This window comes from Danio rerio, chromosome 16, assembly GCF_049306965.1.
Source record: "Danio rerio strain Tuebingen ecotype United States chromosome 16, GRCz12tu, whole genome shotgun sequence".
Taxonomy (NCBI): domain Eukaryota; kingdom Metazoa; phylum Chordata; class Actinopteri; order Cypriniformes; family Danionidae; genus Danio; species Danio rerio.
This window is the reverse complement of record NC_133191.1, coordinates 50,940,634-50,967,385: the sequence shown is the minus strand read 5'-3', so window position 1 is coordinate 50,967,385 and position 26,752 is coordinate 50,940,634. Positions and strand designations below refer to the sequence as shown.

At 35.4% G+C, this 26,752-nt stretch overlaps 1 protein-coding gene and 1 long non-coding RNA gene across 3 annotated transcripts in view; one reads left to right on the top strand and one right to left on the bottom strand.

Moving 5' to 3' along the window:
• LOC141378319 (uncharacterized) overlaps positions 1 to 26,752 on the top strand; it is a 29,791-nt gene that overhangs the window by 1,546 nt on the left and 1,493 nt on the right. The window contains exons 2-3 of the long non-coding RNA XR_012392531.1: positions 6,072 to 6,191; positions 26,699 to 26,746. This is a non-coding gene — a long non-coding RNA (uncharacterized lncRNA). The remainder of the gene's footprint in view (positions 1 to 6,071; positions 6,192 to 26,698; positions 26,747 to 26,752) is intronic.
• Positions 142 to 3,447, bottom strand: rpz5 (rapunzel 5). 2 transcript variants are annotated; one of them, XM_021466571.2, is made up of 3 exons: positions 3,376 to 3,447; positions 2,790 to 2,896; positions 142 to 1,855 (listed from the first exon to the last, which is right to left on the bottom strand). In XM_021466571.2, exon 3 carries the CDS (start codon positions 1,818 to 1,820, stop codon positions 639 to 641), a length of 1,182 nt encoding a protein of 393 aa, XP_021322246.1. In that variant the 5' UTR covers positions 1,821 to 1,855; positions 2,790 to 2,896; positions 3,376 to 3,447; the 3' UTR covers positions 142 to 638.

Genomic DNA, 26,752 nt, shown 5'->3' with positions numbered 1-26,752 from the left:
TGTTTATCATCTGGACTTAGGTGAAACAAATCCAAAATTATTTTGCATATATTTGATTTATCTAGGTTTATTTGAGTCTTATCTCCCAAGCTGTTTTAGAGGTAAAAACAAAACGTGGCTGTTGATACCTTGAAACAAATGTCTAGACCATAGTTTTTTTTATTTGTGATTACATACCATCATAAGCATTGAAATTGACAGGATTCTTAAATCACAGACAATATATAGCTAGAGCACTCATTATATTTCATTTAGAAATACCATTACAAGAAAAAGAATCTAACATTTTAAACAATATGCTTTTTGATTGTAAACAACACTAAACAACACAACTAACAAGAAAGCCCCATGAGCCTGTAGTTTTCGAGGAACTACTTTCTCTTCTAAACTAGAAAATACACCAATTTGATCTGAAATACACTTTTATATTTGGTCACAGACATATATTTGTGTTTATGTTCCATTTAAGCATTGACATGCGAAAATAAAGTAAACCAGCAGTAGCATACTTTCTCGTAGTATGTGCGCAATAACAATTCAGTCATCATTTGTTTTATCGATAATGCTTGACCTGTTTAATACAATCAAATGTTCTAAACCAGAAATATGTAGGAGACTGATATCAAAGTTTGGCACATCTATTCAGAGTGAATGCACAGGTATGCCTTCTTGTGCCTCGCGAAGTAGAAACACTCCGGCTGGAAGTTGTTTTTCTCTTCTACTTTCTTATAGCAGCTGATAGCATGGACCACAGTGTTGGGAAGAGTCTTCCACAGCGTCTGAGCCACAGACTGCATGTTGCCCTTCAGCTTCTGCATCTCTATCTGATCTACAATCTCGCTCTTGTTAATCGGTTTCGGGTCAGCGCTGAAAGACACCACGATTCTGACGTTGTTTGGGGTCAGGAGGTCAAAAAAGTTGCCACCTCCACCGCTTCCGTGGTACTTCTTGCCAGCTAGCCAATTCCAGAAGAATATACCGCTGTGGTTGAAGACCCGAACTGACCAGGAAACCCAGTAATATTTCTTCTCGAGGATATCCAGTATAAATCCGGTGAACTCTGGGTTGACGTTGGCTTGTCGCTCCAACAGTTGCCGCTCAACATCGGTCTTGGCCTGCAAGGGGAAATTCTCAATGCAGTCATCCACCGCCGCTTTCATTCGCTTTTCAACGTCTTCCATGCGATCCTGCCATTTTTTCACCATGGCCTCGCCTACCGCTCCCTCCTTAAGGGCGGCGTGACCCATAACTGCTATAATTCCCATGACGAATAGCTTCTTTAGCCTGGCACAGAACTCCTCTACTGGCTTCCTGCTCCTTTCGTCCGTGGTCACCACTGTGTCCAGCATGGCATCCCCAGAGATGTTTTCACCAGTTACAGCATTGTACAAGGAATCAATGTTTATTTCACCACCAGTGTTCTCGTATTGGGTTATGAACTTCTCCTTCTTCTTCTCCTTGAACTTGGGTTTGGCATTGACAAAGTCTTGAAACTTCTCATACTGGCTCATAATCTTAGCCTCACGGTCAATATTCTGCTTGTTCATGGATGTCCTCTGCAACTCCAAAGCAATTTGTTCGATTTCGTCTTGAATCCCTTCCAGTTTTTGGTTGATCTTTTCAAATTGTTCTGCGAGGAACTTGGCCTCTTTGCCTTCTGGGTTCCCCAGAAGCTCCGCGGAAGTCATAAACACCGCTTCAAGGATGGGGTGAAACTGTCCAACAGTGGCTGCTAAAACCTCGCAGCCTTGCCCCATGATTTCCACTCCTTTTTCGATCTTGTCCTTGTTCTCCAAAACCCATTCTTCCACCCGATTCATTCTAGTTCAAAGCAGAGAGGCCGTCTAATCCTTATCTGTAACAGATCAAGGCATATATATCATAAAGTGGAAGCCACAACATGAAAATCAATACTAAAATCGATGCAGCCTTTTCTAAGGGTCATATTTGTTTGCTCATTGATGGGACCTTAACAGTAACCTGAGATTAATCGGACAGCCTGACCACAGAGCAGAAATACCAGAGTGATTGTATATTTATACATGTTTTCCATTGGCTCCAGACGTTTTTTTTTTTAAAAAGAAAAAAGAAAAATTTCAGGTCTTGTTCGGGCATGTCCTGTTCCACCTTACAGCCCGCCAGCTAAGTCTTGGCAAATCATACAACAATAAAGGCAGATCCGTGAGATCAGGTGTCTACTATGAGAATTAAAGTCAAATGCGCTAAAAGTTTTTAGTGTTCAGCACACTTTATTGTTGTTATTATTATAAACAGAGAGGGATTGGGAAATTGTTCACTCCTTCTTCTTCTTCTTAGGGCAATAATTCAACATTAAATCCCCAGATGTATAACAAAACAGATGTTTTCAGGAGAGGTTTGCTGGGAGAATATATATATGACAGCTTTAGCTGTTTCAGGGCATTTCTGGCCACTTCCATGTACACAGGGGAGATGATCTCACACTCGTATCTAATTTCCCAAGACTCAATATACAGAAAAAAGGCACACCCAGATCTGAGAAAATCTGAAACCAATACACTTGTCCTGCGGTGAAACCATATTCATGACTCAGATTTGTCCATGTATTATAAAAATACAAGGCTAAACTTGACATTCGAACAACAATTTACAAAGATCAAATGCATAACTGTCTCACATAATGCTTTAGCAGATTAATAGACTATTACTATGTATGAAAAGCATGTAGGACTCAAGGACGACTCAAATATACATCTTTTAAATAAAAGAGCAGACAGATGTGAATGGAATGAGAGCAAAACAATACTTACAGAACAAAACAATGATGCTGATTGTTTCAAGTCCTCCTTTGTGAGAATAACTAAGACGGCTTTGAAATTAAAACTCCAGCTTGCGTTCGATTTGAGAAAGAAAAGGGCTTCATAAGGAAATAATGAAAGGGAAAATACGTTCAGACTGTGTTTGATCATTTGACTGTGAGTGGAAAAAAAGGAAAGGAACCAACTGAGTCTAAAAAAGAGGAACTGTTCGAATTCAGAGCCACATCCCTTATTTCTATCCAAATGGTGCTTAGTGCTTCGTGGCACTTGCATATTGACTTAAGAGCAACATCCAGTATAATATGTTCATAATACGGCAGGATGTTGTGCTTAAGTCAATATTGACTGGCATCCTCATTAAAATGATTCCCACAAAGATTCTAACTAGTCGCTAGTAAATCCCTAGATCACTATGCTATTTAGTCATTTATATTTATTTACATAATTTTCCACCTTCTTATCTATATCTCGCTTAGGTTTTTTAGGATGTTCAAATAATATCTAAAATAAGATGAATGAAGCAGAAAGGATAGAAAAAAAATTGAGGCAAATAGACCACAAAGAAAATGAGACTCACCGTTAGTCTGGTCAAATGAACAGAGGTGTTTCTCTAGTTGTGTTCCAGTAGAGTCCAACTGTGCCTTAAAGCACCAGCCTCCCAGGGTCCACATGTATATATAGGCTCTCTCTCCCCTGCGGCACTCCCCCTTCAGATTAACTCCATCCCCTGCCAGCATTCCTCGAGCCCACTAAGGAGATGAGGGACACAGACAGACTTCATCCTCTAAACATTCCTGCTTTCTGAAATATAGCAGCATGTAGTGGTGGAGAGACTGAAACGCTTAGTAGCGTGTTTCCCGTATAAAACATCCTGCATGCTTTGGCTTTCTGAACTGGTTGTCAGGGTTACAGACATTCACAGTGGCTTCTATATGAGACTCTACGGTAATATGGTAAATTAGAAAACATATTTTATGTTGTAATAATCTTTTTATAGTCTTTTTTTGAGCAGTATGTGGTGGTGGAGAGCCAGAATTACTTAGTAGTGTTCTTCCCATATAAAACATCCTCCATGCTTTGGGTTTCTGCATGGGTTGTTATGGGTACAGACTTTCACAGTGGCTTCCATATGAGATGATATGGTAATATAGTAAAATAGAAAACTTATTTTAAGTTGTAATTATTTTTTTACTGTCTTTTTTGAGCAGTAAGTAGTGTTGGAGAGCCAAAAATGCTTAGTAGCGTCCTTCATGTATAAAACGTCCTGCATGCTTTGGGTTTCTGCACGGGTTGTGATGGGTACAGACATTCACAGTGGCTTCTATATGAGACGATACGGTAATATGGCAAAATAGAAAACTTATTTGAAGTTGTAATAATTTTTACTGTCTTTTTTTGAGCAGTATGTAATGGTAGAGAGCCAGAAATGCTTTGCCCTTTAACTGCTTTTTTCCTAAGGTCGCTAGTAAGCACACTCAATGCATTTTTTTTCAACACATCCCATCACTTCTAAAATGTCAACCTCTACTAAATGGTTGATATGTCGGCTTATGATACAAGTACCGTAATTATTACATATTTTTTGAAAATTCTGAAAATATGAAGTGTAAGGCCAATTTATTTAAAACCAAAATCAAAATGAAACATTTTTGATTACTAAATCATCTTCATTTATTAAATTATGCCATAGTATATTTCAGATTTTCATTTAAAATGCTTTCATTTTTTATTATTATTTTTTTTTACAATAAAACCTGGCAGTTAAAAGGTTATATTACTGTATAAACATCCTGTATGCTTTAGCTTTCTGCATGGGTTGTTATGGGTACGGATTTTTACAGTGGCTTTTATATGAGACAATATGGTAATATTGTGAAATAGAAAACTTATTTTAAGTTGTAATAGTTTTTGCAGGAACTATTGATCAAATTATTTGGTAACACTTTAAAAAAAGGTTCAATAGATAATGCATTTACTAACATGAACTAATGATGAACAACACTTGTACAGCATTTATTAATCATAATTGAACATTTACTAATGCATTATTAACATCCAAACTCATGCTTGTTAACATTAGTTAATGCACCGTGAGTTAACATGAACTAACAATGAACTACTGTATTTTCATTAACTAACGTTAACTAACATGTAGTAGATGTATTGTTCATTGTTTGTTCATGTTAGTAAATGCATTAATTAACATTAACTAATGAACCTTATTGTAAAGTGTGACCAATTATTTTGATATTTTTTTTTTAGAAATGTTACAGAAAATCTTAAAATTAGAAATATGGAAAAAAACTTGGTAATTATTGTTTTTTCTGGATTAATGGTATTTATTGGGTGTGGATTGGAGTAAAATTGTAATACTGTATTTGTTTTATTCAGTAAAGGTCAATGAGAGAAAGTGTTCATTATTTTGAATCGAAGGAAAGGAAAAGGGGATTTTCTCTATGGACAGTGATTTTACTTCAGACAAATAGTACAAACATAGCAAACACATGGCTTTGAACTTTCAATAATCTGTATATACAGCATGCATAGCTCTTGGTCAGGAAGTTCTCAGATAACATTATCCTAAAATATTATTTTTGATGTTTTTTTATGTAAATAAAGGTGTAAATTATACAGTGTGTTGTTAATTGCGGAACTTCTCTAAAGAAAGAAAGTAAGTTCTGAAAGGGATCAGGCCTTAGCCAAGTCATACAAAGTAAGGCAAAAGTAACTCAAAAGTAGCGCATCGCATTACTTTCCATCAAAAGTTACTAAGTATCGCTGCTAGTTACTTTTTTAGAGTAACTCAACATTGTAATGCATTACTTTCAAAAGTAACTTTCCCCAACACTGATTATGATTTACATTTGAACTTAAGAGTCAAGAATTGCAGTTTTTGTTTTTGCAAATCCACCAGAGGCCGCTGTGTACAGTTTTTCAGATCCCAAATTTCTCTTGTGAGTGCCATTCACTCCTGCTCTTCCTGTGTAAATCCACAAGATGTTGCTATTGACAGACTGACCAATTGACTGACCCACTGTCCTCCTTCCCTAAACCCAACCGATAGTGTTTTCAAAAGCACCAAGTGACCCACGCCCACCCACTTTCCTAAACCCAACCAATAGTGTTTTAATAAGCAATCCAGAAAAAGAAAATCCCTTTTCAGATTTCACCATATTCTCACCCCGTTTTTTACTTGTTTATTTTATTTTTCGCATTTGTTTTTGTCTTACCTGCTCTTTCTTTCTTCAGTTTTTCTTTCTTTCGTTCGAACAGTTCTTTGCCGGACTTGAACCCCGTCATGGCAGTCAACTCCGATCCACATCACCACTCCACCTACATATGCGGCGAGCCACTGGACAATCTGGTAACAGTGGAAAAGTCGTCCATACAGAGGTAAGTGATCAGATGGTAAGCGTGAAAAGGAACAGCATCATACCGCCCTGTAGCATTCATTTAAAAAACGACATGCAGCCTTACCTCTGGCCATGTTATTCATGATATCCAGAAATGTACATAGGCCTATGTTTTCGTGAGCATATGTAGCATTTTTTATATACAATGCATTTTTTAAAAATCATGGTTAATCCACCAAATATTGATTCCTTAACTTATGTTAAAGCATTGGTATAGTGTTGTCCAAAATTTAATATATACCCATCTGAAAATATATGATCTTTTTGAAATGTTATGCATTAAAAATGTTTCAAATGACAAAATTTTTATTTTAAAATTGGAAGAACGGAGATTAGCAGCTTACAGAATAAAACAAAAATGACCTTTTACTTAAACGCATAATAAATTCATTGAAACTAAGCCAAACAGCAGTGGACTTCATGCCTCGTAGTGTTAAATTTATTAAATTGAAAAATGCCAATTAGTAAGTAGCAGTCATTCAAATACTTTAGGAAGCAAAGCTTGCTATGGAAATGTGTGTGAAAATAGCTCTTGGGGGCACGATTCTTCTAGGTCATTTCCGTCACACTGCTTTACATGACAGAGAAAGACTCTCTTGTTTTCGACATGGCAGCCGGACAAACCCAGTTCTTTTGTGCTGAAGCGGTCGCTGGGACACGCTGGCATGCAATGACTCGTCTGTAGAGGAACAGTAATGAGCTGTTGTGCATTACAGAGGGTCTGACGTTAGCGTTGTGAATTTTCATGTCACTGTTAGATCTCGCACTATGCAAATGAGTAGTGCTCATAAACAGTGATGTGAACTCGCCGTAACACAGCGGTGGGTGTAACCCTTGATCCACATTGATGATTAACAGCAAACACTGCTCTGCATGTGTGTTGGTGCAGATTTAGGATCCATACTTTTATGCAGAGCTCTACTTGAGGCATAAATTGATTAGTAATACGCATATACAGTTGAAGCCCCCCTGATTTATTTATTTATTTATTTTACCAATTTCTGTTTAACAGGGAGAAGATTTTTTTCAACACATTTCTAATCATAATAGTTTTAATAACTTATTTCTAATAACTGATTTATTTATTTTATCTTTGCCATGATGACAGTAAATAATATTTGTCTAAATATTTTTCAAAACACTTTAATACAGCTCAAAGTGACATTTAAAGGCTTAACTAGGGTAATTAGGTTAACTAGGCAGGTTAGGGTAATTAGGCAAGTTATTGTATAAGTGGTTTGTTCTGTAGACTATCGAAAAAAATTGCTTAAAGGGGCTAATAATATTGTCCTCAAAATGGTTCATTAAAAATGAAAACTGCTTTTATTCTAACCGAAATAAATCAAATAAGACTTTGCCCAGAAGAAAAAATATTATCAGACATACTGGGAAAATTTCAAAAAGGGGGCAAATAATTCTGACTTCAACTGTAGGTAATAGTCATAGTAAACTGGATTTGGGTTCAGAACTAAGTGCGACATGATACCTCAAAAATGCTAATTGTTGAGCAGAGATGTCCTGATAGCTTTAAAATAGCATTAATGTTTTTGTCTGAAAACATTAAGATTATTGTAGAATATATAAAAATGAAAACTTCGTGAAAAATAGTAGCATCATATACAGTTGAAGTCAGAATTATTCACCCTCCTATGAATATTTCTCTTTTTTAAATAATTCCTTAATTCCCTATAAGTCTTATTTGTTTTATTTCGGCTAGAATAAAACCATTTTTTTTTGTTTTAAAAAAACATTTAAGGTCAAAATTATTAGCCCCTTAAGCAATATTTGTTTTCGATAGTATACAGAACAAACCATTATTGTACAATGATTTGACTAATTACCTTAACTGCCTAAGTAACATAGTTAAGCCTTTAAATGTCACTTTAAGCGGAACTAGGTATCTTGAAAAATATCTTGTAAATATTATTAATATTATTATATATACTATTAATATTATTAAAAGATAAAATAAATCAGTTATTAAATGGGTTATTAAAACTATTATGTTTAGATATGTGCTGACAAAAAAACCTCTCTGTTAAACAGAACCTTGGGGAAAAAATACAAGAATTAAAATTTAACAAGAGGGAGAATATTTCTGACTTCAACTGCATATGTATTAAACTCCTCATGAAATTAAAATACAGTTTTTTTAGATGTCAGTATCTGTATGTTAGTCTTAAGGATGTCTATAAGCTAGTGCGCAAAAAACAGTGGCAAAATTAGCATTTAGAAGTTATGAACATCCAAAGCTTGCAGTTTGTCTTTCTCCTAAATGGATCAATGCTTTGTGTTCAATTCACTTTATACTTCAGTTTCTCATCAAATCTTCGGACCTTTCAAATGCTCTCTACACCCTCAGAAATAAAAGGTTAGAGTTGTCGCTGGGGTGATACCTTTTCGAAAGGTACACATTTGTACTTAAAGGGTCCATATACCCTTAAAAGTATATATTAGTGCCTAAAATTTTTTAAGATAAACACTTTTGTACTTTTTAGGTACTAATATGTACCTTGGAATATAAATATGGACCTTTTAGGTACAAATTTGTACCTTTTGAAAAGGTACCGTACACCTCAGTGACAACTCGCATACCTTTATTTCTGAGAGTGTAGTATATCTGACATGTCCTGCCTCTTTCATAATGCCCTGCTTTCATGTTTCATTTGAACAAATCAAATAAAAAAAGCACATTTCAAAGCTCTTCACAGACTTTTAAGTTTTGAGTGTACAGGCATTAACGAGTTCTTAACAGTGAAAACAGCAGTGAATGACAGGACTTTGTGGGTGCAGCTGTTTCTTCACAAAGTGACATTGCCAACTACTGGTCTGGCACACAAATTACAACATTCTAAGGGATTTTTGCGGATTTGCAATAATCGATTTTAATGCATGAATTAAAAATTATTTCAAAATTAAAGACGTTTTAGAGAAAGCTGGGTATTCAAATCTCATTTTTTAATTGTTGAATAAATATAGATTTGTAAAAAATAATTTGTGGAGGATTTATTTATTTGTTATTGTTTAAGGATTTAGTAGTTTAAGTTTCAGTCATTTGGGTCTTGTTTTTTTTATTTCTTTTTTTGATTAAACTAAAAGAAAATATAATATTTTCTTTTTCTTTTGCCGTAGTAAAACACAATAAGTTTTGATTATATTATATTATATTTATTATATTATATTATATTATATTATATTATATTATATTATATTATATTATATTATATTATATTATATTATATTTATTATATTATATTATATTTATTATATTATATTATATTATATTATATTATATTATATTATATTATATTATATTTTATTATATTATATTATATTATATAACATTATATTTTATTATATTTTATTATATTTATTATATTATATTATATTATATTATATTATATTATATTATATTATATTATATTATATTATATTATATTATATTATATTATATTATATTATATTATATTATTGGGTAATGTCATAAAGAAAAATTAAGAAAAAATTCGTTTTGTTGTGTTGATGTACTCTTACTATTTTAAAGGCCTCTTTTTAAAGTACACTATTAGTGTAATATAAGTAGACTATTAAGCAATGACGTTTTGAAATATTAAAATAAGGATTGGATTATGATTAAAATTAACCTTCATATTTGTCAGGTCTTTCCCTTGATTATCCAATCCTTGCATTTGAAATCCCTGCCCATTTCTGATTCAGCATGAGTCATGACGTAAAGTTAATAAGTGGATTAAGCTTTTGCTTTCGTCTTAGCAACAACAACAAATCTGTCATTATAGTGATCGACCGTTATGCAGAGTATGCAAGAACAGGCAGTGTAGTCCACTGCATACATTTTTATCATCAATAATATTTATTACAGTATGAGTGTGGAATTAAATGCCAAAATTGATTAGTTGACTAATTTATGCTTACGGTTAGACTTTTTGAAAAGTTGAGCCTTAGTGACTTTGCTTTCATTTGCAAATATCACTAAATTCCAGAACATAATTTGCATCCTTATTTTAAGTGAAACCGCAAGTGTATTAGTAAAGTCTAAGTACAATGGTGGTGAGTTCATAGTCAGAATCTGTGATATTTAATGTATTGTAGTTTGCCAAAAAATTTGGACCAGATCCAGATTGACCTAAGTCTAGAGTTTTCCTGCATTGTAACGAGTGATTAGTTATTTAACCCTTGTGTGCTGTTGGGGATGTTTTCATCCACTCTGGAGTGATCTGGAGTCTTAATTTGACCACAACTTTCCGTGATTCAGCAAATGGAATGATTTTTGGTGCCAAATCTTTCTTTGGTTATTATTTTTCGATTATTATTATTATTATTTTGAGTATTTTGGGAAAATGCTTTGGAATTTTTTTCGAAAACTCAGCAATACACTGTGGGCAATTGACTACCCTTTTGTTAAGTTGGTGGCTGTTTTTACCCCATTGACTCACATTATAATGACATTTTTGTTAGCAAAGCCAGTTGATTGTTGGTGGTTTTCCCTGTTGGCTGAAGTAATTTGTAATTTTTCATCAGTTACAGTGCAAAAAAAAAAAGCTTGGTGTCTGGCTTTTATATGGAGTATTGTGTGAGGCCTGCTGTTTATAAAGGGTTAATGGTGCCAACTGATGATAAAAGTAAAAATGACAAAATTTACCTCTTTCCAACAGGGAAAACCACCAACAATCAAGAATGCATGAATATGTGGTGTCATGGCTTTGCAATCCAAAAAAATGTCGTTAGGATGGAAATCAGTGGGGCAAAAACAGCCACAAACATAACTACTTTAAATTAAGTTTATTTATGAACTTATTTTTAGAGGATCACGTGCTTATGATTGACCACAGCTAGCTATCATATGATTCACCAATCAGGCGAATCCAAATGCACATAAATAACCAGAATTCCCTACTTTAGTCCAGGGGCGTTGCGAGGGGGGGGCTTTGGGGGCTTAAGCCCCTGATGTATTGTCAAAAGCCCCTGATCTTTTGGAATATGTTGCACTTAAATAAAAATAGGTTGTAAAACATTTATTTTGTTATCAAAGTTCTGACAATTAACACGTGTATATCACGCGTATTCTACCTAAAGCAGCGTTTGTGTCGGGTATTTGTTTCTACCAGCAGAAGGGAGTGGCTCTGTTGTCACATGGTTTAAAAATATTCCGCCACTGCACATCATTCATTATTTTGAGCAGCTGAAGCTGATGAGGTAATAATACAACTGTTTCGCAAAACTGAATAGTTCTAGCTAAGTTGCAGATGAAGCTTAATATTTGTTTTTACAGCAGGAATTGTGTGTAGTTTTGGTGAAATAACATAACTGTAGGTAATCAATAAAATGTGCTGCAGATTAATGTAAATACATGCGAATTAGTCAGAAAAATGTAAATTGTACTTGCTTTCTAGATATGATATAGCCAGTCACATCTGTTTCTGTAATAGTTAAATCACAGTGAGTTCATGTATCTAGCATACTATTTTATGGCTATATTCTACAGTAACATGCTATGTCAGTTAGCAGCGGATTATAAATCGACTTTCTTATGAAAATACCTAATGCCTCCGGGCCCTCCTGTTTATTTTTTAACACATTTCTAAACATTTAATAGCTCATCTCTAATAACTGATTTATTTTCTCTTTGTCATGATGACAGTAAGTAATACTTGACTAGACATTTTTAAAGAAACTACTATACAGCTTAAAGTGACATTTAAAGGCAGGTTAGGGTTATTTGGCAAGTCATTGTATAACGATAGTTTTTTATGCTGACTATCAGAAAAAAAATATAGCTTAAAGGGGCTAATTATTTTGACCCTTAAATGGTTTAAAAAAAATGTAAAACTGCTTTTATTCTAGCCTAAATAAAACAAATAAGACTTTCTCCAGAAGAAAAAATATTATCAGACATACTGTGAAAATGTCCTTGCTCTGTTAAACATCATTTTGAAAATATTTAAAATAGGAAAAAAAATGTAAAAGGGGGGCAAATAATTCTGACTTCATCTACATTTATTGTCACAGTCGTGTAAATGATCAGTTTAAGCCTTTTTTATGTTTATTCAGATCTTATTTTCATTCAACTCCAGCAATAGCTGGATTCCTTCATCCATAATATTTCGGTTTTCCTGGAATATTCCACAACTTTGTGAGGCAAATATGGAATTTCTGCTCAAGTGTGAATAAAACAGGCATTACATGCATTCAAAGTGCTACAATGCCCACATCACCTTATTTTGAGGAAAACTAAAAATCTCCCTCTAAAGAAATTTGAAGTAAACACATTTCTAGCATTTAAATCTTAATTTTTTTAAATTATTTTTGATACAATTGTTTTTAAAAAAGCCCATTGAATATCAATATTTTGCAAGGTATTGAATTTAGAAACTCCAGTATCTTGACAACACTACACCTCAGTTAATCACTCATAATCAAACATGTGTGTAGCTTTGTATCACATTGGATAACAACTGGTCTATCAAATAAATCATATTTTCAGATTTGAAGACATGCAGAAATTTTTATTTTCAAAAAACAAACAGAAACTACAAATCAGGAGAGGAGATAGGAGGCTCAAGGGGCATGATATGGCTCATAACAGAATAGTAAATAAGAAGTGGGTAATTTATAAAAAATTTTTCCTTTTTGGTGTTACAAGTCACAAAGCTTCACAATTTATTGCTATAGACTGTCAACTCAAAAACCCTTTATTTATCATTAAACCATCTTTAATCCTATTATTAAGATTAGAGTAGATCAACTTATGAAACTGTTTTTTTTTTTTTTTTTGGGGGGGGGGGGGGGTCTTTTAGGCTAAGCCCCTTATCCCTTTCGACCCTAGCAACGCCCCTGCATCTTCACCTTCAAGTATCCCCCCCATCCATCCCTACTCCTCCCCCTCTTTTCTAGATTAGTCCAGGACAGGGCGGCATGGTGACTCAGTGGCTAGCACTGTTGCCTCGCAGCATGAACATCGCTGGTTTGAGTCCCGGCTAGGCCAGTTGGTGTTTCAGTGTGGAGTTTACATGTTCTCCCTGTCCTCGCATGGGTTTCCCCCAGGTACTTTGGTTTCCTCTCACAGTCCAAAGACATGCAGTATAAGTGAATTAAATAAACCAAATTGGCACAGTATATGAGTGTTTTAGTACTGAGCATTCACCGCACATGCTGGTATAATTGTCAGTTCATTCTGCGGTGGCAACCCCTAATATTCATAAATTTTCTTGTCGGCTTATTCTCTTTAATAATCCGGTTTCGCCACAGCGGAATGAACCGCCAACCTATCCAGCACATTTTTACGCAGCGGATGCCCTTCCAGCCGCAACCCATCTCTGGGAAACATCCACACACATTCACACACACACATTCATACATTACAGACAATTTAGCTTACCCAATTCACCTGTACCGCATGTCTTTGGACTGTGGGGGAAACCGCAGCACCCAGAGGAAACCCACGCGAGCACAGGGAGAACATGCAAACTCCACACAGAAACGCCAACTGAGCCGAGGATCGAACCAGCGACCTTCTTGCTGTGAGGCGACAGCACTACCTACCACTGCATCGCCCCAACCCCTAATAATCAAGGAATAGTCTGAACGAACAAATTCGAAGAAGCTTTCGAGACCTACCTGAGCTCAGACTCTAAGAAAATGGGAGGGAGCCCAGGCTCCAGGATCTTCTGAGCTCAGGGCTCTCTCCCAGGACAGCATGCCAAACACGCTTTATTATCAATCATCAGCTAAGTGTGAACTCTTGAAAGTGTAGTCGGTTTAAAGATTGCACAAGGGTTAAATTGAGTAAACCAATTATCTTAAAAGCAACAAGTTGACTTTACAAAAACAATAAAGTAAACCCATCATAACTTCTAACTGTTAAGTTGACTTAGTTATTATAATTATCTAAATTGTACTTTTTAAAATAGTCAACTTATCGCTTTTTATAATGTTTGTTTTATTAGTTTGCATTTTTATACAATGAACCTGTTTCTCACGAGTAAACAAGTATTAGCGTGTCTATTGGGAAAGTGTACGAGTAAATTGTGGGAATTCTTTAATGTGGGAATTAGCTGCGGGCCATGTTGACTAACTGTTTAGTTGAAATTATGTAGACAGGTTTTTCCTCTTAACTGAAGCTAATCATCTTTCAAGTGGGTCTTCCAAGAATAATCATGCGGTTTGTCTTGGCTCTCAAATCGTAGTGCATTCTGGCAAAATATTTAATTCAATGCATGCATCATTGTAAATGTGTCAACACTCAACTTCATTTATGTGAGGAAACACAATGCACTGTATCTGCAGATGAGGAAATGACTAATGCAAATAAGCTGCTGCTCATGTTTTAGAGCTGGTCAGCTGCGATGCATCACAGTCATGATTAAACTTGAAATAACATCTGAACACAAATACTGGCTTTACAACCGGCTCTAAATTGTAACATACACTTACCGGCCACTTTATTAGGTACAACTTACTTGTACTGTGTTGGACCCCTTTTTGCCTTCAGAACTGCCTTAATCCTTTTTGGGATAGATTCAACAAGGTACTGGATGTATTCCTCAGAGATTTTGGTCCATATTGAGATGATAGCATCACACAGTTGCTGCAGATTTTGTTGGCTGCACATCTATGATGCGAATCTCCCATTCCACCACATCCCAAAGGTGCTCTATTGGATTGAGTTCTGGTGACTGTGGAGGCCATTTGAGTGCAGTGAACTCATTGTCATGTTCCAGAAACCAGTCTGAGATGATTCACACTTTATGACATGGTGCGTTATCCTGCTGGAAGTAGCCATCATGATGAGTACAGATGGTCATAAAGAAATGGACATGGTCAGCAACAATACTCAGGTTGGCTGTGGCGTTGACACGATGCTCAGTTGGCACTAATGGACCCAAAGTGTGACAAGACAATATCCCCCACACCATTACACCACCATCACCAATCTGAACTATTGATACAGGGCAGGATGGATCCACTCTTTCATGTTGTTGACGCCTAATTCTGACCCTACCATCCGAATGTCGCAGCAGAAATTAAGGCTCATCAGACCAGGCAACGTTTTCCCCAATCTTCTATTGTCCAATTTTGGTGAGTCTGTGCAAATTGTAGCCTCAATTTCCTGTTCTTATTTGACAGGAGTGGCACCCGGTGTGGTCTTCTGCTGGTGTAGCCCATCCATCTCAAGGTTGGACAGGTTATGCATTGAGATGCTCTTCTGCAGACCTGAGTTGTAGTGAGTGGTTATTTGAGTTACTGTTGTCTTTTTATCAGCTGGAACCAGTCTAGCCTTTCTCCTCTGACCTCTGGCATCAACAAGGCATTTGCGCCCAAAGAGATGCCGCTCACTGGATATTTTCTCTTTTTCAGACCATTCTCTGTAAACCCTAGAGATGGTTGTGCATGAAAACCAAAGTAGATCAGCAGTTTCTGAAATACTCAGGTCAGCCCGCCTGGCACCAACAGCTACTGTATGCCACGTTCAAAGTCACTTGAATCAACTTTCTTCTCCATTCTGATGCTCAGTTTAAACTGCAACAGATCGTTTTGACCATGTCTACATACCTAAACGCATTGAGTTGCTGCCATGTGATTGGCTAATTAGAAATTTGAAAGCAGTTAGACAGGTGTACCAAATAAAGTTCAGGATGACCCACCTACAGTATAAATCACCAACCAGGCTCTGCAAATCACAAAAACACAACAAAAACAACCAGGTCATGCACGGGGACCTAACAACTGTTCATTTGGAATTTATTTGAAGGTCTTGTTATCCAGCCTTTCACCGTAGCACCTCTGATGCAGCATTCTATTTATATTTATATATTCATTTTTATTTTAAATATGCCTTTATTATAATTTTTATAAGCCTTTTGGCTTTAATTCTTATTTTATTGGTCTTTGTTGTCTTCTCTAACAAGCCATGTCAGGGAACAACTGCTTCCGGATCACAGGACATAAGAGGTTTTAGTGAACTATGGAAAAACATGTCATTTCACTCTTTGGCAAAGAATAAACACTGATTTGATGACAGATCAGAGTATCTCTGTTTCCTCTGATCTGGAAGTTACATGGAGGAAATGAAAGTTATTAAAAAGAAAACACTGTTTGTGCCACTTTATTCCACAAAAATATATATATTTTTATTTGAATATACCTGTGATTGTGCATGTTGTGTTTTTTTTTTTTTTTTATTGCATTTAATGTTGAGTAAACTCTAGTAAAATAAAAGTACAAAAGCTGGAGTACAAAACCTGGAGTAGTACCTATTCAAAAAGTACACTTGGGGTACATATTAGAACTAAATCAATGCATAATTGTACCTTAAACTTGCATATTAGTACCTAAAGGGTCAATTTTGTATTTCAATGGTACCTATAAAATATACTGTTTGAAAGGACACCACCCCACAACTTTTGTGTTACCTGCAGTATTGACATAAAGGAAAATTCATTTTTACAGATGTGAAATTCTTATGAAATATTGTGTTTTTTTCATCCTAAGATATGGTCTGAGGGCCCTACAATGGAGATGTGATGTCTTTGGTTTTCCTTGTTATGAGTGGAAAAGTATGGCACTTCTGTAACCTTGAAGATTAGAGAGAACAGATATACTGTAAGCCAGAGAAAGGCCTCCCTTCCTTATCTGCAGCACCTGTATGTCTGCCTGACCTTCTCTTGCAAGAGAAAAAACTTATCTTAAAATATATTTGGATATGTTTGACTCCTATTCAGTGAGGGAATTGCAACAACAGACATTTCTAATAATATTTTCAGTTGTATGCATAGATTATTGGTTATCGCTTTTCTTTATTTAAAGTTTAAGTCGGTTGGTTGTGTGCTTTTTTTTGTTTTATTACTGAAAAGGCTGGTTTAGTCCGCTGTGTGAGCTTCCACAGCCTCGCGTTGTGAAGGCTTTTATATTTGACATGCTCGCTGTTGTACTATTATTTGTAACAGAGGTGACTGATGAAACAGAGGTAAAGAAGTCGTCAGTGAGTGGAGTTGCTAAATGAATGGATTTAGTTATATAAAAGAGAATAGTGGTAGCATGGTGGCTCAGTGGTCAGAACTGTCAACTCACAGCAAGAAGGTTGCTGGTTCGAGTCCCAGCTGGGTCAGTTGGCATTTCTGTGTGTACTTTGCATGTTCTCTCCGTGTTGATGTGGGTTTCCTCCTGTGCTCCGGTTTCCCCCACAGTCCAAAGACATTCAGTATACAGTAATTGAATAGAGTGGAGGAACTATGGCGTCAATTTGCATGCAAAAACCCGCGAGCGAGTTGCATTTAAGATCCAAAAGTGCTAAAAGTTGTATTTGTATTTTCCAGTGAGGATTATCTGGCAGGACAAAACGTGTACGTGTAATGAACAGAGTTTAAACACAGAGCTTATTATTTGCAATCTTTGAAAAGCCTATGGGAATATCCTATAGAGATTTTATCGAGGGAACCAGTTTTATGCTAGCAGCCGATTAGCCTACAAGGTGACTTCATAGTTCCCCTACTCTATTAGGCGAACTAATTTTGCTATAATGTATGAGTGCTTCCTAATGGGTGATTATAGGTGTTTCCCAATTCTGGGTTGCGGCTGGAAGGGTGTCCACTGCGTAAAACATGTGCTGGAATAGTTGGCGGTTCATTCCACTAGGATGACTTCTGATAAATAATGGACTGAGCCGAAGGAAAATCAATAAAATGTATTATCTTCCCTTTAATTTGTGATAAAAACATTTTTGTTTGTATGGTTTTAGTTATTTTTAGCTAAAGCTACATCATTTGTATCGATATATTTTACATACTTAAATAAATATGGTACATTTATACAATACATCAATATATGAAACGCTGCTTTTATACTGTTTGTAATAAATCAAAAGAGTAAAGCATGGGTCTTCTGACCATCACAGTTAATAGTGAGTTTGTTTAATGGCGTGTTTTTTTTTTTTTTTTTTTTTTGGACTTCAAGTGTGTCTGTATAGATTTCATTCAGCTTCTCTCCCTCTCTCCCTCTCTCTCTCTCTCTCTCTCTCTCTCTCTCTCTCTCTCTCTCTCTCTCTCTCTCTCTCTCTCTTTTTGCCCTTTAAAAACCTCAACCATATGCAAATGGGAAATCTGATTATAGCCCAGACACTGATGAAAGGAGAAGGTCACCGCTGCTCACTTCTTCATTAATGTGCGGCTGTTTTATTCTGCGAAGACTATACTGGAGTCAATTTATGATCATTTGTTGTTTAACCTTAGTTTGTCATCTGTTTGTTTGTCCTCATGCAAAGCAACACAGATGATTCATGCTGTAGTTAAAAATTCTGAATGCATGACGGGAATCGTTATGTGAATCCAATGTTTTTTGCCTGAAGGACATTTATTGTCATCCGCTTTGTTTGGAGTTTTATCACAGTTCAGGGTCACTTTGGTGATCATGTGATTCTCCAGCTAGAAGTCAGAGATAAAACACGCTGGCCTGAACGTTTAAACTGTCAGCGCTGTTTAAGACAGATGAAGGTCTGCAGGAAGGCTGTGAGCTTACTGATGAGGCCTGTGCTTCTAATCAGGAGAACAACAGCAGTGTTTGGGCATTGGTTAAGTTTCTACTTTGTACACTGCAAAAAAAATTTTCTTAAATTTTTTGTCTTGTTTCTAGTCCGAATACATACAATTCTTAAATCAAGAAGCATTTTTTACACTGTACAAAGTGCTGGGTTAAACACAATTAATTTCTATTGGGGCAACATAAAGGAATTATGTTGACTTATTAGTTTTTACAAATTAGACTGTAGTAGATTGAACATAAAATAATTAAATTGTCTCTCCAAAAACTTTAAGATTTGTGTTGTTTCAGCTCATTTTCAATAAGTCGTTTGAACAAACAGCAAATATGTTTTTTTTGAGAGTATAAAGCATAAAATATTGTCTTGTTTTAAGAAATAAAATACCAAAATCAAGTGATTTTTTTCCATAAAACAAGCAAAATGATCTCCCAGTGGGTTAAGCAAAATGATCTTGTTTTTTCTTTTGAAATATGATTATTTTGCTTTCCTTTTTTTTTTTTTTCCTTTTTTTTTGCAGTGTAAAATGGTTAAATGTCTTCAAACTTAGTGAAGTTTATTCATAAACAAATTTTGAGAGGATCACGTGCTTATGATTGTTCACAGCTGTTCCAACTTTAGCTAATGACTGATTATCCTATCAGACGATCCTTAACTCACTATAAATAAGCAGACTTTTCTCATCTCAATATCTTCGTCTTGAGGAAACCCCCCCACCCAACCCTACTTTCCCTCCTTTCAAACGGGCGTCACGGTGGCCAGCGATTAGCGCTGTTGCCTCACAGCAAGAATGCCCCTGGTTTAATTCCTTTCCAAACCAGACGGCATTTCTGTGCAGAGTTTGCTCGTTCTCCCTGTGGTCGCGTGGGTTTTTCCCTGGGTCCTCCGGTTTCCTCCCACAGTTCAAAAACAAGCACTCTAAACAATTAATCAAAATACATTAGCTAAACTCTGAGTACACCTTTCAGCATGCATATCCGACACTTAGCTACTACAAGCAGGAAGGGGAGTCATCGAGATCTACCTGAGCTCAAACTCCCCTCTCGCCTTGCAACGGGAGGGAGCCCAGGGCTCGAGGATCTTATAAGCTCAGGGCTCTCTCCCGGGACAGCATGCCAAACTAGCTTTACTATCAATCATCAGCTAAGTGTGAACTCTTGAATTTGTTTTATGGAGTGTTGCAGCATTTATTATAAATGTATGCATTTTATTTTTCTTTAAATGTGTGTGCCTTCATTATCTTCAAAATAACTTCGCCTCCCTCTTTCTGGTCATGAGTTTTCTCAAATGAAAGCAGGATTAGGCTGTCAATTATATTAGATCCACCAATAGGAAACCACAACCATCCAATCAATTCCCCATGGATAAAACCAGGCCCAAGTAAACCTGTTTGCTTAAAGTTATTTATATATATATATATATATATATATATATATATATATATATATATATATATATATATATATATATATATATATATATATATATATATATATATAATATAAAATGGTTAAATGTGTTCAAACACTTATGTTTTATGGAGTATAGCAGCATTTATTATAAATCATTTTTGCATTTTATGCTTCTTTAAATGCACATACCTTCATTATTTTTAAAATAACTTCCCCTTTTTTTTCTGATCATGAGTTTTTTTTTAAACTACAGTGGGATTAAGCTGTCAATCAAATAAGATCCACAAATATAAAAACCACAACCATCCAATCAGTTCCCCATGGATAAAACCAAGCCCTAAATACCCCCTCTCCGCCCCTTTTTTATATTTTTGAGAAGCGGTTTCATTTTAATATACACTGGAAAAAGCAATTAGTTGACTTTACATAAAAAAGTGAGTCAACTGGTTATCTTAAAGTTAATAAGTAAATGAACTATGTGCATAATTATAAAAATTAAGTCAACTTGGCAGTTGCAAGTTACAATAGGTTTACTCACTTTTTTGTAACTAATAGTTTTTTATGTCAATAAATGCAGGGTTCCACACAATTTATTCATGTTGTCCCAACACAAATCGATTTAGTTACCCTAACAAGTTCAAGTAGATTAAATATAAAACAATTAAGTTTTTCCAAGAAATTTCAAGAATTTTGATTCCTCTCATTTTAAATAAGTAGCTTGAACAAGTGCAGCAAAAATATATTTTTAAATATTACAATAGGGTATTGCAAGACTATTGCATCTTCAATTCATTCTTGTTACTTGTCACGCTAACACATGAAAATATTTTAAATGAATTTTGAAATGTCAATTTGACAATGTGGATTGGTTGTAATTATAACTTCAACTGATTCGTAAGGACAGTATTTTTTAAAGACGTTTCTTGCTGAAGTGGAATATAAAGCTTTTGGACCTCACTGTGAAGAATCTAAAATTGTTTTAAAATCAAATACAAATGTCTAATCAGTCATGTTTCAAATTTGAATTTGATATTACAGATATCGAGGTAATTGATTTTGTTTATGCTACACCAACAAAATAGCCACCGGGTGACACCTAAAGCCTTTTTTTATTTATTTATTAATTTCATTCATCCTTCTGTCTCATTTCTGTCACAATATCATGTAATATCACATAAATAAACAGACGTAAAACATGAACTGCCAGACCTTTGCTAAAAACATTTAATTATAAGATTTGAAACTTGACAACACACTGAATGGAGGAGCTTGCTTAAATTATACAAAGTACTCTTTCCACACAATATTCGATGAGTTTTGCGTTTAGACTTTTGAGTGATCTTTATAATGATTACTAAAATACATGTAAGGAAAATGGCAATAAAAAGGAGCAGTTTAATAAAATATGTTTAATATTTGACCATGCAAGTTTAAATTTGCCCTGCCCTGATAACTGTTTAAATATGATTTCGGTTATAAAATGATTTATGCCTCACATTTACTATTCAACAGAAAGATACTGAGCATCTTTGATCTGGAAGAAATTCCAGGATAAATTGCAAGCAAATAACAGTGTAAAATAAAATGAGCCTTTAATCATCTATTCCCAGTCCAGAGATAAAGTTCAGTGGAATCCGCTGTCCTCCTACCAGTTGACCTTGTTTGTATAGCCAGTTCCTGTTAAACTAGTTATCAGTGTGTGCTTTAGCCAAAAGGCTCGCCGGTTTCAAATTGCATTTTGTTTGTTAGCGTAAGTTTTATTGATGGGTATTAATATATCATGTATTCAGTATAAGACATATGTAGTGTCTTATACAGCAGCATCTACATAAACTGTGGCTAAATCAGGGACTCAATTGAATTCATATAGAAAAACTATAAGATTTGATTACTTCAATATTGGTATATCAGGCTGTTATTTTCAATAGGTTAAATAAATTTTATTTTGACAACTTTTTATTAATTCTATGATTTACAGTTTCCTTTTTTATTGTATTACTTATATTGTTTTAATATTAATGCTTGTTGACAGTGAAACTGCAGTAAATTAACAGATTAAGATGTTATTTTGGTGATTTTTACATATATATATATATATATGCATATGTATGTATATATGCATGGTAAGGGGCCCCCTCTGAGTTGTGTAGGGCGCATAAGTAGACCAGCACTGATCTAATTAAAGATAGACACTTTATTATACCGGCCACTTTATCAGGTACACCTGTCCAACTGCTTGTTCACGCAAATTTCTGATAAGTCAATCACATGGCAGCAACTCAATGCATTTGGGCATGTACACATGGTCAAGATGATCTGCTGCAGTTGAAACCGAGTATCAGAATGGGGAAGAAAGGTGATTTAAGTGACTTTGAACATAGTTGTTGTTGTTGTTGCCTTGTATCAATGGTTTAGGCTGGTGCTGGTGGTGTAATGGTGTGGGGGATATTTTTTGGGCACACTTTAGGTCCATTAGTACCAATTGAGTATCATATTAACGCCACAGCCTACCTGAGTATTGTTGCTGACCATGTCCATCCCTTTATGACCACAGTGCATCCATCTTCTGATGGCTACTTCCAGCAGGAGAACGCTCCATGTCATAAAGCGTGAATCATCTCAGACTGGTTTCTTGAGCATGACAATGAGTTCACTGTACTCAAATGGCCTCCACAGTCACCAGAACTCAATCCAATAAAGCACCTTTGGGATTGAGGTTGAATGGTAGATTCAAGTCATGGATGTGCAGCTGACAAATCCAACAACTGCGTGATGCTATCATGTCAATATGGACCATAATCTCTGAGGAATATTTCCAGTACCTTGTTCAATCTATGCCACGGAGGATTAAAGCAGTTCTGAAAGCAAAAGGGATTCCAACCCGGTACTATTAAGGTGTACCTAATAAAGTGGCCGGTGAGTGTATTTTTTATGAGAGGTTTTTCGTTTGTCTGTTTTTTGTATGAGGTCGCAAAATATTAAATGTTTTTCTTGTAATAATCTTAATTTCAAAAGTTAATTTAAGCAGTTTCTTCCCGTCTTGTTTTCTCTGTTTTTATTTCCTTCCTCTGCTTTCTCACGCTCTTGACCTTCACATTGAAATGATTAAACTCGCATCCCAAAATAAATAACCACTGGGAGAGAGCATAACAAAGAGCAGATAGCAGTGGAAGGCAACTTAATCACATTCCTTAACATGATGTGTGCCTGTTTGTTTCAGTACTACAACAGAAATTGACAACTTTTATTTAGCAAAGATTAAATTGTTTATAATTTATAGCCAATGGAATTTATAATGTCATGTACAATTTCTGTTTCAACCAAATCTTGTTCTCTTGATACTTCGGTCCAACTAGAATCCTGAAATTAAAGAAAGTAATACACTTTTCCACAACAGCAGTAACAGTTTTTAACATTGATAGGAATAGGAGAGGTTTCTTGAGCATGCAGATAAAAATGCCTAAAGTAAAAATGCAGCTTTTCATCACAGGACACTGTGGGTTATTTAAACCCAAATTGAGCAAAATGTAGACTAACCCAAACGCTGGGTTAGATTTGATCCTGTTAATTTAATAAAAAAAAAATAATAACCCAAAGGTATTACACTGGATGTTTTCACAACAGATGTTTCCAAGGGATGGGTGGCGACTGGAGGGGCTTCCTTTACATAAAACATATGCTGGATAAGATGGCGGTTCATTCCACTGTGGCGACCCCTGGTTAATAAAGGGGCCGAACCGAAAAGAAAATGAATGAATGAATGAATATTACACCCAGAATTGGCTTGAAATGATAACGTAGCATTTTCTGAGTGAAAGTAGTCGCATTTAAATATGTATTTAAATAAAAGAAAAAATAATAAAGTATAAATAATATTTCTCAGTATTTTAGTATTCACTATATTTTTAGTCAAACGTGCAACCTTGGTGAACATAAGAGACAGTATTTAAAGTAATAATAGTATTAATAATAAAGGCAACATAGTGACTCAGTGGTTAGCACTGTTGCCCCTCAGCAAGAAGGTCGCTGGTTCGAGTCCCAGCTGGATCAGTGGAGTTTGTATGCTCTCCCTCTGGGTCTCCTCTGGGTGCTCCGGTTTCCCCCACAGTTCACAGACATGCGCTATAGGTGAATTGAAGAAACTAAATTGGCCGTAGTGTATGTGTGTGAATGAGTGTGTATGGGTGTACCCCAGTACTGGGTATCCGCTGTGTAAAACATATGCTGGATAAGTTGGCGGTTCATTCCACTGTGGCAACTCCTGATGAATGAAGGGACTAAGTTGCTTGACACAATCTATATTGTAAAATATTTGTATGAATAAACATGAATTGAATTGAATTAAGCTTAAGAAAAATAAATGAATGAATAATAACAATAATAATAATAATAGTTTTACTGACCCTAATCTCAATTTATGCACATAAGAAGTTTATATGCAATTACTTTTTGAACATAGCTGATTTTTGCTGTACACACTCAGTAATGCAATGGTGTTATTGGGTGCATTTCTGTAGAGACCCACAAGATGGCATCAATCTGGTAGTCGTGGGGAAATGTGTGTTTTATGTGTGTTAGAGATATGTATATATAATGTAATAGTATGTTGCCAGTGACAAACATTAATTTCTTCACAGAACTTCTCTACAGATAATTAAAGTATCATTAAAGTATCTGCATACCTTAGGAAATCTGCATTTTTAGGATTCGATTACTGATACTGCACTAATAAAAAGTGTAAATAAATAAATGTCAAAACAGTCTAGTGATCATACTTATCGTGTATCTTACTGTTTTTATCATAATAAACCTGTTTTAGTGCATTTTTAAAATCTGTTTTACGCTATTTTAACCCTTTATCAGGGTAAGAACCATATGGTCGCTTAACTGACATTGATTTATTTTTCTTATACACTTATTTTGTGATTAATTTAATCTTGTTTATGTAAAACCCTTTGAATTACCATTATGTATGAAATGTGCTATATAAGGGCAGCACGGTGGATCAGTGGTTACCACTGTCACTTCACAGCAAGAGAGTTGCTGGTTTGAGTCCCGGCTAGTCCTGTTATCATTTATGTGTGGAGTTTGCATGTTCTCCTCATGTTGGTTTCCACCACATCTAAAGACATGCATTATAGGTGAATTCTAAAGAACTAAATTGGCCTTAGTGTATGAGTGTGTGTGTGAATGAGTGTGTATGGGTGTTTTCCAGGAAACGCTGGAAGGGCGTCCGCTGTGTAAAACGTATTGTATGCTGCAAAAGTTGCCGGTTTATATAGAGACTAAGCCAAAGAAAAAAAAAATGAATGAATGTGCTATATAAATAACCTTGCCTATATATCTACACTGTTTTTAAAGGTATAGTTCACCCAAAACTGAAAATTCTGACCCTTTACTTGTCAAACCTGTTTGTATTTTTTATTCTGTTGAACACAAAAGAAGATATTTTAAAGAATGTTGTAAACCTGTAGCCATTGACTTCCATAGTAAAATTTCACGATATTGGAAAAATCTGACACACATAAAGTGGAATAGTAAGCGGTTCATTCCGTTGTGGTGACCCCTGATAAATAAGGAACTTAGCCGAAGGAAGAATGAATGAATAATTTACAGTTTCATTTTTTTATTGTATTACTTATATTATTTTCGTTAATGTTTGTTGACAGTGAAACTGCTCTAAATGAACAGATTGAGGGATTATATGTGTGCACCCTGCCACCCTGCGAAGGAAACTAATTTCGGCCACTTGTGTCCTTGTCCTTTCGGTCATAACCCATAGCTCGTGACCATAGCTCATGATAGGTAAGATTTTTGTGAAAACTTGATTAAGTTAACTAAATCGTTTTTACAAGTTTAAGTGAATTGAACATAAAAAATAAGTAAATAATAACTAGAAATTTCAAGCATATAAACACTACAGAGCAAAGATGACAGTAAAATAAGCAGTGCTCAATGGTTTTCTGTCTAGCAGTATTCAGGTGCAGAAATGGAACAATCAAATGTAAAATAACATGCTCATCATTCATTCATTCATTCATTTTCTTTTCGGCTTAGTCCCTTTATTAATCTGGGGTCCCCACAGCAGAATGAACCACCAACTTATCCAGCATACTGTATGTTTTACGCAGCGGATGCCCTTCCAGCAACAACCCATCAATGGGAAACACCCATACACACTCATTTACACACACTATGGACAATTTAGCTTACCTAATTCACCTATAACACATGTCTGTGGACTGGGGGAAACCGGAGCAGCCAGAGGAAACCCACACCAACACGGGGAGAAAATGCAAACTCCACACAGAAATGACTCAGCCGGGACCTTCTTGGTGTAAGGTGATAGTGCTAACTACTTAGTTACTGTCACCTAGAACTTAAACAAACATAAAATAACATGGTCATCATAGTAAATATTAAAATTGTGCAGCTCTATTAATAGTATTTACTTTTAAATACTGTGGAAGTCAATGGTTACAGGTTTCCAACATTCTACAAAATGTCTTCTTTTTTGTTCCACAGAAGAAAGAAACTCATAAAGATTTGAAACCTCTTGGGGGAGAGCAAGTAGTGAGT